Here is a 10,987-nt window from a genome sequence, read left to right on the forward strand (position 1 = left end):
GTCCGCAGCCAAGAGGCTGACCACCCCAGGGGACTGTGCCAGACATCTTTCTGCAGCGTGGAAAGATTTCCTGTGCACTCCGTGTGACCTGGCACCTGGAGGGCAGGGCTGCTCAGAGCACAGGACTGCCCCACTGCAAACTCAGGTCAGCTGGGACTGTCCTGGGGAACACATCTGGGATATGTCTACACCAGGGCTGCTGCTGCCAGTGAGCTGTGCAGCTGTTTTCAAGCTCACCTGAAACAGGCCATCTCACTAGGGTGGCTGAAGGAGCTCAGAGTAGGCTGCAAAACACTTCCCCCTACCCCAAAATGAGTAAATATCCAGCCTGCACATGCTGGGGTCAGTGCTGTACCCACCACACAAAGAGAACTCTATGCAAGGCAACTTTGCAAAGCATGCTCCCACCCTGCAATAGGCCCTGAGTGACCACTTCTCTGCTCCTAGACAGTTGCAGAAAGGGCTTTAGTCTGGCTTCTCAGACTGCGAGGATAAAGGAGGCTGGACTAGATGACCTCTTGAAATCCCTTCCACCCTGAATTATCTGCCAATCCTCCAATCCTCTGATCCTGCGCAGCTAGCAAAGCATTCGAGGGCAGTACATGCATGGTGAGCTGGGTTTGCTCATTCCCTGCGGACCCTAAAGCTGACAACAGAGCTCTTTGTGGCTATTTTCAGGGCATCATGCTATAAAGGCTATGCTGCAGCTTTGGCTGCCTGACCTTGCAGCTCTGGTTTCTTCCCAGAGAGGATCTGGTAGTAGATGTGGTAGCTTCGCTCTTTGGGTTGCTGGAAAATCACTCTTGATTTTTCCAGAAGATCTAGAATCAAATAGGGCAGAGGGGTTAGAGGAGGGCTTGTTCTTTCCTGGAGCTGACCCAGCATCGGCACAAATAGTGAGATGAAATCCCTCCCCACTGCCGCTGGCACGTGTTTACTCACAGATGTCAATGTCTGCGGAGGCCAGCTTCCCTGAGGGGCCAAAATGGATCCGGATGAACTTGCCCTGAAAACATGCGCAGGAGGTAAGTGCTGGGCTTGGCTACACAGGTACAATTCTGAACAGCTCCTAGAAACCTCACACAACTACAAGACACTGGTAATTTCCCGCTTCTTAGGCTACTGCTGATGCCAGGCAAGTTACTGGGCTCTGTGAGGGGTAGGTGGGTGAAGTTCTCAGGTTTGTAATGTGCAGAGGGTCAGACAGCATCACCTAAGGCTTTAAACACTAGGCAGGCAGAAATTTCACTCACAGCAGATAAATCGCTGTCCTCAGGCCTGTTCTTAAAGCTAAGCACTTCTGTGGGGCAGTGTAATACTGACTCTGCCCGCTGCCTCCTGCTCTGTGGCGTGCCGAGGAATCTCACCCAGGAGTGTCTCCTTTCCCTCCAAGGCACGAGAACAGGCATCAAAGCCACCTGTGGCTGATGAGCTCTGCATCCCACAGCAGACCCAGACTGGGCTTAGCAAAAAAAGATGCTGCTCCCTGGAAGGGGCACGCTTGTCTGTCCCAGCTCCAGACTCCAGGCTGCGCTTACTGGCACTCTCAACTTTGGTCCTGTAAGGGACTTCTCTCCAGCCACAGGCTGGGACAGCAGGGCGATTCGTTCTGACCAGCACACCATTTACTGCACTGATGTAACCAGAAGAAGCTTGGCCTCAGCAGTCCAATCCCACTAGGAAGCAGAGCTAACTTCCCGCTACGTGCCTTTGGCTCACACCGTACAAACACCCAACACCACAAGCAATGCATTCAGCTTCCATAAACGCGGCACGTTAGCTCCCTGTCTTGCTAAGATACTCACAAAACGTGAGGAGTTGTCATTTCTTATGGTTTTGGCATTGCCAAAAGCTTCCATAGCTGGGTTAGCCTCGATGATTTGATCTTCGAGGGTGCCCTGGAAAGCAAAACCAAAGGATGTGTCAGCTCCCACCCAGCCAGCGGGGATCTGTTACCAACAACACAGGGAAACAGAGAGTGGGGCTCCTTGCACCATCTGCCTGCTGCGCTCGTTAGCTGCCTTTCAGAGCCTGCTGCTCCTGAGGCATCTCCTTGTCTCATGAGGCAATGCAGCTCGGTTTAAGGGTCAGCAGACCTAGGTTTTGCAGCAATGCTCTCTGTGGGCTTCTCCTTGCCTAAACTGGTCCCTCTGCACACAGCGGTCCTTAGCCCCTTTCTTAGGCTGCTACAATATGCAAACCAAGAGCAAGCATGCATTGTCATCACAACGGTCTGAAACATTTCAGGCTCTTTGACTCTGCCAGGCATTTCCTCTTCCACCAAACCAAAGTCTTGGACAGTTCAAATCACAGTACATTGCAAAAGAAGAAATCCAGAAAACAGGCTTGATCTACGACTCCCTACACCAATAACATGCACAGCAGTGTCACGGTATGATGGGAACACATCACAGGTCCCAGCTAGCGTGATCTGCTGAACTCACAGGAGCTCTCCCGAGCAAGCCCGGAGATTAATCTTCCCCTAACCTTGTTTTTCCATTCGTGTTTCACATGCACAGTTCAAAGATAAAGAGACAGCCTCCACCTAATGCAGGCAAAGCCAGGACAAGAATTCGAGGAGAGAAGCAAGAGACTCGTGCCAAGCCACACAAAGGACAGTGGGGTTTGACAACAGTAGTAGAGTTTGGCGGCACAGGTACTTGCAAGATTTTTCATGAGAGCTTTTGCCCATGCTCTGACACATTACAGTCCACAGGGCTTTCCTTAGGTGGGAAACACCAGCTCTGGGCTCTGCCCACCAAGAGCCGTGCTGTCTTTTCAATGTTGGGCCCACAACTGCTCCCCACCTCTGCAGCTCCAGGTGTGTGAAGGGCAAAAGAGACAGGGAGCAGCTGTGAATCACAGCTTTACTAACAAACTGTATTTTGTCACTTGGATATCCTTTGATCTGTTATCTTTAAATTCAGCCTGATCTAAAATTGCCTGGCCTGTGAGATTCAATGGGGGCTGCCCCATGGGCTGCCCCAGCACCCACAGATTCAGCCCCTCAGCTATCTCACTCTTAGTAAGTTTGCCCAGGTGGTCTGAGACTCATGTGTTAATGAGCATCCCTCAACCAAGAGCGTGCATCAGCTAAAGGCTGTCCCTCAGTGCTCAGACAGAGAAACCGAGGGCCGGGGACATACGACTGAGCTGCTGAAACAGCTGAGCCCTTGGGATGCTGGGAGCGCCAGGGGCTGAACCTTTGCTGGATTTCCGAAGGTACTCAGTTGTTTCCTCGGAGCTAAGCAAGCACCTCAGAAATGCGCCCCAGAGAAGAACGTCAGCTGCCTGCAATGTGGTGGGCTGAGCAAGTTCAGGTCTTTGCAGAGGGTGGCATATCCAAGCATCATCAGGGCCCCAGCCCGCAGCCAGAGCACAGTGCTGCCGGTGGCAGAGAGGCTCTTCCCCTGCCCCTCAGCACCACCGCCCTCAGCTGGGCTTCGAGGCTGGGGGGACACTAATGGCCCAGGGACTGGAGGCTTCACCTTATCTTTGGAAGAGCCCACACCATCCCCAGGCAAACATTGTGCTGGTTAGAAATGAGTGTTTGAAGAATAACGATCCCTTGAAGGACAGGTTGGAGTCAGAAAGGTAGAAAGTCACTAAGAGATGAAACACCAAAGCTTCAAACTATGGGAAGGTGGGAGATACAAAGCCAAGCGGAGAACTAAACGCTGCCCAGGTGCTGGGGCAGCCTGTGCTCCCAGACCCAAGGCAGATGCCCCACACAGGCGTTCTCCCTCACCCCACCGTAGCTCTGCGGTGCAGCAGAACCCTGTTCTCAGCAATACAGATTAGGAGTCTACAACACTTACCCCAGATTTAGTGGCAAGAGCTGCCTAGAGAAAGGAAAGAAAATTGTCTTTAGAAATCCAGAAAAGCCAGGCAAGAACCACAAGAAGCATGGTCAGAAAAGCAGGGCATGACCATTTAGTGCCAAAAAACGTCCAAGAAAAAATGGGAGGATTAAACTTTATAAGAGATGCCAAAAAGTTGTTAAATAGATTAGCTCAAGAAAATAAAGAAATGCGTCAAAAAGCAAGAACAGTTAAATCCAAACCCAAAGAAGAGTAAAGAAAATAATGCTGAAGTATTGCTTGTCTGATACCTAAAGCAGCCAGTTTGCTTCTACAAGGGAAAAGCAGGCTGGAGCCTCAACGTATCAAGAAGAAATAAGCAATTGCAAGGGCAGCTCAAAAATAACCAGCACCAAAGAAATGCAAGAATCAAAACAAGAGCAAGAAAAGCACAAGGTAGAAAAGGGTCAAAATGAACAAGAGGAGAAAAAAAGGAGAAAAGGACGAAAAGCAAGGCTTAAAAGAGGCAAGGTGGGAAATGGCAGGTTTACTCCATTCTTTTAATGCTCCTTAAGAAGAAGATCTGTGGGGTGTTGAAGGACAAAGAGAAGATAAAGAGGGCATCTAAAGCGCCTCTTCCAGGCTGTGCAGATTGAGCAGCCACATAAAAAAAAATCCATTTCCCCTTGAGCAGAATAATTTCAAGCCTTGCTTGTTCAAAAGTCAGGGAAAAGCCAAGCCCTGGGTGGGTCAGACCAAAACACGCTTCCAAATGCAAAAAGTTGGGGGAAGAAAAAAAAAGTAAAAAGAAGAAGAAAGGGGGAAGGGGAAAAAAAAGAAAAAAAATAAAGAAAGGAAGAAAACAGCAAGAACTTGTTTCAAAAGAGGGTCTTACTACTTTCTTGCCCGGTGTGTCGCCCAAGGCTGCGACAATGGCAAAGTACTGAATGACCCGCTTGGTGTTTACAGTCTTACCAGCACCAGATTCTCCGCTTAGAGTAACAGAAATACACAGATCAAGGACATGAGGCAAAGAACAGGCAAAACTTCAAACAGAGACCCTGCCAACCTGCCACCCTGCTCATCGTGCCAGGAGGGAGAAGCAAAGTACTGGAGGGACGGGGAGGCCAGCACTATCAGTCTCCTCCAGCCTGGAGGTGTACGTGCTCGTCTTTGGGGCTTGTCTTTGGAGCGAAACCCAGCTCCATCCTCACCGAGTCCTCCGGCTGCAAGCCCAGGCTCTGCCTGCCTCCTCGAAGGTGCCGCGGGGGGTCAGCTGCCCGCTGCAGATACAGCGGGAGGTGCCGGCGCCCACCAAGGCCGTACAGCCCTGGCCCCGGGGCTTCAGCTGTCCAGGATCAGCCAGGAACCAGCCTCGCCTGCTCCTGCTCGGGTCGTTTCAGCACGCCCCGCTTTGCTGGGGGGGCTTGGAGATGGCAGTGGCACCGCACCGGGGCATATCCTGCCCGGGCGAGCGCAGGGGCCGGCGTGCCCAGTGCAGGGTGCAGGTGGCCAGCGGGCCCCACTGAGCTCATCCCTATAGTTAGCTGTTCTCCCATTGTAATCCCAGATCACAAAGAGCCGGGGGGGAGCTGGGGAGTGGAGCCACTGCCGGACACGCGCCAAGCATCTCTCCGCAGCCCCTGCCTTTCCTAATTAGGCTATGGCCGAGGCTAAAAATGTCCGTGGCTCCTGGCAGCAGCGTAGGGTCCTTTAGAGTCCTTTATATAGCCCTTATCTATATGTCACTTGAAATCAACCTGGCCTACACCCTCCCACGTCACCCTCCTCCCCCGCCGCCACCCCTCCGGCCGCAGCCACCGTCTCCCTCTGGCCTTGGCCTCCATCTCTCCTTCCCCCTCGCTCCTTGGAGGACGCCGGCGGTCGGAGCGCCCCACGGCAGCTCCCGCAGCTGTCGGGGTGCGGGGGAGCCTGCCCGCCAGGCCCGCGCGGGGCTTTGTCACCTGGTGCGGTGGCGGCGGCAGGCTGGGTGGGAAGGGACGGGGGGCCAACAGCTGTCGGGGCCGGGGGGGGATGCAGCCGGTGGGGCCCTCCCCGGGCACGGGGTGCCGGCCCAGGGATCCCCCAGGGAGGGCAGCGCGGGGGGCTCGACTGCTCGCGCGGGGCTGGGCAGGGCGAGGGCACCGAGGGGCACTTACGTGATGAGCATGGACTGGTTTTCGCGGTCTGGAAGAGAAGGAGGAGGTGTTAGGCCGGTGCCGCCCACCTCACCCCCTGCCCCGGGAGCCCAGACCCCCCAGGATGGGGGTCCCCAAGGTGAGGGCTTACTGCGCAGCATGTCATTGTAAGCGTTGTCGGCGATGGAGTAGATGTGCGGGGGTGCCTCGGAGCGCCGCTTGCCCTTGTAGGCCGCCACCACGGGCGCGGTGTAGACGGGCAGCCACTTGTAGGGGTTGATGGTGACGCAGAAGAGCCCCGAGTAGGTCTGCGGAGGGAAGGGGGGCAGATGAGGGACGGAGGGGCCCTGACACCCCTTCACCTCCCCACCCCGGGGGTGACCCCCGTCCCCCGGGTGCCGCCGGCTTACGTAGATCATCCAGTGGGAGTAGCGGCGCCTCAGGTTGTAGAGCACAGAGGCCTCGTTGAGGTGCGTCAGCATGGCCATGTCCTCAATCATGTCGAACTTGGGGGGGTTCATGGGCTGCAACTCGTCCTCCTTTACCACCCGCGTCTGCCAGAGGAGAGGGGACGTGTCAGATGGACCCGAGACCCCACCAAACACCCTCTCCCCCAAAACCTGCCGGGTGGTGGACAGACTGACAGTCCCATGCTGGGGACAACCCTGGCCCCGTGCCTGCTATCCTCCCGACAGGGTTGCCCTCCATTTTGGGGTGACAGGGCTAGGGGAGCCCCGCCAGCACCCCAGCCACAAAGCCCAGCTGGGAAAAGCTAGCCCCAAGACCGTCCCCTCCCCAGGGACACGGGCTGCAGCCGAGCCCGGAGGAGGGGGTCCAAGCTGGGGGGCACCAAGATGTCACCCCACAACGCGCTCGACACCCCCGTCCTGCACTCTTCTTCACAGCCTAAAACCCCGCAGCAGCATGATCTTTCACTTGGAGAGATCCCTGGTTATTTGGGCAAACAAATGAAGCCTGTACCCCATGACTTATAACTGGATTTATTTAATCGTGCGAAGCCAAGTGCTGGGAAACTGGCACATTACGTATCCGGCCTGAATGGAAGAAGCTGGATTTAGCTTGTCTTGTTAATGGTCTTGTTAATAAAGATTAAATGATACCTTTCGAAGAGGTTTTTTTACAGGTGAATATGAAGTGCGTGGTGTTAAAAAGTGTCAGGTGTTAAAAGCGGGAAGGTAGACAGAATGATAAGGGTGGGGTTATGTCTCTTGAAACTGTTTCTGCTGGAAATGCTGATCCAGGGAAAGCAGATATAGTTTTAGATTTTGTAAATCCATGACAAGTTAGTAAAAAGAACAGTTTCAAGAGGGAACAGCAAAAAAGGTTTGGAAACTGCTTTGTTTGCAGAAGCTGAAGATCTTCAACCACAGCATTTTAAACCTCAGAATAAACTTTTCAAATTGGCACCCCCTCCCCAATAAATTTTCTTTCGGGGTAGCAAAAACAGTTTTTCCTTTTTTACCAATTTCAGACAAAAATATTTTCAAAATCTTGACACTTTTCAAAGACAATTACATATATTTCTTTTAAATTCGGCAGAACTGAGAGCTTCTCAGTGCCGTTGACAACTAGCCAAGACGTAGAAATAACAAAGTCTACTACAGGCACAGATCCTGGTCAGGTCCTTGTTCTTTTTCCCAGTTTTACACTAGTGTAATGATGTTGCAAGGCCACACAACTCCCATACCCGAGAAAAGAATACAATTAAGCTCATTTGCGGCTATTTGTACTGGATATTATCTTGACAAATATCAGCTGATTGTTGCTTGCTTTGCCTCCCTCCTGCTGCTGGAAAGCTGGAGCCTCACCACTAGACATAGCTGGTCCTACCTCTTTGCCCAGCACCTGTTCTCCCACCAGCACTGCTTACTCTGCTGCAAATCTCCGCTAAAATGAGCAGGAATTGGCCAACTGGCCCCTTACCTCTTGTTTTGACCTTTGCGATGAGCCGGGCAGCGGTTCAGCATTGCAAAGGGCTGTGCCGGAGCAGGCGCTGCCTTCAGGCAGACCTTCCTCCCACGGCTGGGAGCTGTGCTGGGCCAGCCCGGCTGTCCCCCCTCGGTCTGCCTCGCGCGGTAAACCGTGCTTGAAAGCAAACACTCGATGGGGGATGCTGAACTGTTCCAACTCTTGGCAAGTCATTGGCCTACGTGTCCTGACACACTGCGGTGTGTGTCCCCTCGGGGCATGACTGATCACTGAGCGTGGAAGGGTTATCAGCAAGAGCTTGGCTAGTTTCAGACGTGATCTTGTCATACATATCCCCCCGCTGCACACACTTGCTAGCCCTTGAAAATGCAAGGTATTTTGCTTACTTCCTTATTTTTGGTTTCCACAGTGACTTTGCCACCAGAGGTTTCTTTGATTTCCACTTCAATATAAGCTTCTTTCTCATCTGGGATCCAAACTCGCTTCTTTCCTGGAGGAAGGAAAGGAAAGGAAAGGAAAGGAAAGGAAAGGAAAGGAAAGGAAAGGAAAGGAAAGGAAAGGAAAGGAAAGGAAAGGAAAGGAAAGGAAAGGAAAGGAAAGGAAAGGGAAGGAAAGGGAAGGAAAGGGAAGGAAAGGGAAGGAAAGGGAAGGAAAGGGAAGGAAAAGAAAGGGAGGGAAGGGAAGGGAAGGGAAGGGAAGGGAAGGGAAGGGAAGGGAAGGGAAGGGAAGGGAAGGAAAGGAAAGGAAAGGAAAGGAAAGGAAAGGAAAGGAAAGGAAAGGAAAGGAAAGGAAAGGAAAGGAAAGGAAAGGAAAGGAAAGGAAAGGAAAGGAAAGGAAAGGAAAGGAAAGGGAAGGAAAGGGAAGGAAAGGGAAGGAAAGGGAAGGAAAGGGAAGGAAAGGGAAGGAAAAGAAAGGGAAGGGAAGGGAAGGGAAGGGAAGGGAAGGGAAGGGAAGGGAAGGGAAGGGAAGGGAAGGGAAGGGAAGGAAAGGAAAGGAAAGGAAAGGAAAGGAAAGGAAAGGAAAGGAAAGGAAAGGAAAGGAAAGGAAAGGAAAGGAAAGGAAAGGAAAGGAAAGGAAAGGAAAGGAAAGGAAAGGAAAGGAAAGGAAAGGAAAGGAAAGGAAAGGAAAGGAAAGGAAAGGAAAGGAAAGGAAAGGAAAGGAAAGGAAAGGAAAGGAAAGGAAAGGAAAGGAAAGGAAAGGAAAGGAAAGGAAAGGGAAGGGAAGGGAAGGGAAGGGAAGGGAAGGGGACACAAACCAGGTTGAAATGTAGGAAACCATTTGAAATTGTCAACTGAAAGCCCCATAAATGCAGTCCAGTAATGTGGAAGGACAGTGATTATTCCTTCCTATGCTCTTGGTCATAGGAGCTGGGATTTCTTTGCCTTTTTCGTGTTTGGCAGTTGTTTAATTTGCCAGGGTCAACTTTTAGTCTGACAGAAGTCTGCTGTTTTATGTGTGCTTGCACTCAGACTATCGTGAAAAAAGGACAGTGAGAGAAAGCAAAACTCTCCTTGTTTGCCAAGCCGAGATGAGCAAGCTGGGCTCTGGAGCCCTGAGCATGGTGAGCCGCAGTACAGCGGGGTGGCTCGGGCAGAGTGGACACCTCCAAAATGAAACAGCACTGGAGAAGGCTTTGCCACCAGTCCCTCAGCCCATCTCCCTCAGCCCTCCTGCCCCTCAGGGTCGGGAGAGATGAACAGCCACCTCCGCCCACACCTCAGCAGACAAGAGGACAGTCAAAAACCTGCTTTTCCTACTCTTCCTACTTCTGAGATCTTCCTGTCCTCCAGGGTGATGGGGGCAATTCTGCAGCACCTGCAATACCATGGGTACCAGCACCGGGAAAGGGACGGGGACGCTCTCCAAAGAGAGCCATGGCCAAGGGCTCCCCTAGGGCTGTGCTGAGAGCTGCCTTGGGGTCTTACCATCAAACGGGATTGTCTGAAGCTTCAGCTGCTCTGTGTAGCTTTTCCGGAGGTATTCAGCAGCCTCCCCAAACTCGCTCATGTCCAGCATAGACATCTTGCCTGGCTGGAGGAAGACAGCAACAGCGAAGGAAGAGTGAAAGACACCTGAACGCTGAAAGGAGGGAAGGGACAAGGAGTCAGTGCATGGGGAAAGCACCCACCGCTGGGCTGCTAACCAAGAGCAACACGGTCACCAAACGCGCTTTTAATTTTAGAGAGTGAGAGAAGGCAGCAACAACAATACTAGCTAATAATAACAACTATAATAACAAGACAATTACTGAACACTTTCCCTTCTGCTGCTATCAGCCCCGCACTGCAAGTGCCAGCTGGGTAAGCCAGCACCGCTTTGGTGTCAAAATCCACATTCACATTTTAGGCGTCATCAGAGATTGTCAACGACACCCCTTTTCTTGAGAAATGCAGCTAAAAACTATTCCAGCTCTACAGACCTGTTGGAGCCCTGGTGCCCTGCACAAAACCTCTGCAAAGCCCAGGGTCGATGCTGGAGAGCAATATTGCAGGAAGATAAAAGCAAGACTGGAGGTATTATCCCTGGGAAGACCCCCTCTAGAAGACCGCTGTGACAGCTGCTTGGAAAAGCGCTTTTATGAGAGTGCTTTCTAATATCCATCTAACGCGATATCACACAGCAGAGCTCCAAAATGCCGCAGCTATCATCACGAATGTAGTCACTGCTGGTAGCCAGCAACTTGGCGAAGCGTGGAGACCTTAGCAAAAATGCTCTCGATGCAGGTCTGTCCCACCCTCCCCTGTACCGCCAGAGTCAGCCCCTGTCCTCCAGGAACATCCACCCTGCAGAGGTGAAGCGGGTTAGTAGCAGAGGACAAGCGTGCACACAGACATGCTCTTTATTACTAACCTTGGTGATAGGACTGAGTGGCTGTGTGCGTGCAGCAAAGCCCCTTTTTATTGTGTCTGTCAAGGTCAGAGTGGGAAAAGATATGTCAGAAATTCCCATGTGTCATGTCCACACAGCTCCATTGGTGCTGCTGTCCCACTGCCTGGAGAGACACAAAAGGCAAACTTCGCTTTTATCTCTCTGCAAATGCAGCCTGGTTATTTTTATTCCTGTATTGTCAGGCAAGTACAAAGGCAGAGTGAGAGGCTC

General features: G+C 52.2%; 1 protein-coding gene across 1 annotated transcript in view; it reads right to left on the reverse strand.

Annotated features, from left to right (window-relative positions):
* The window catches only part of MYH7B (myosin heavy chain 7B), a 32,071-nt gene extending 22,161 nt beyond the window's left edge, over positions 1-9,910 (reverse strand). The window contains exons 1-10 of the mRNA XM_075516940.1: positions 9,814-9,910; positions 8,275-8,378; positions 6,349-6,492; positions 6,090-6,246; positions 5,960-5,987; positions 4,696-4,792; positions 3,819-3,842; positions 1,806-1,898; positions 943-1,006; positions 723-821 (exon numbers count right to left, since the gene is read on the reverse strand). Coding sequence (XP_075373055.1) covers positions 723-821; positions 943-1,006; positions 1,806-1,898; positions 3,819-3,842; positions 4,696-4,792; positions 5,960-5,987; positions 6,090-6,246; positions 6,349-6,492; positions 8,275-8,378; positions 9,814-9,910 — 907 coding nt within the window. The remainder of the gene's footprint in view (positions 1-722; positions 822-942; positions 1,007-1,805; positions 1,899-3,818; positions 3,843-4,695; positions 4,793-5,959; positions 5,988-6,089; positions 6,247-6,348; positions 6,493-8,274; positions 8,379-9,813) is intronic.
* Positions 9,911-10,987: the final 1,077 nt, after the last annotated feature.

The sequence above is a fragment of the Mycteria americana genome, chromosome 14, assembly GCF_035582795.1.
Source record: "Mycteria americana isolate JAX WOST 10 ecotype Jacksonville Zoo and Gardens chromosome 14, USCA_MyAme_1.0, whole genome shotgun sequence".
Lineage (NCBI taxonomy): Eukaryota > Metazoa > Chordata > Aves > Ciconiiformes > Ciconiidae > Mycteria > Mycteria americana.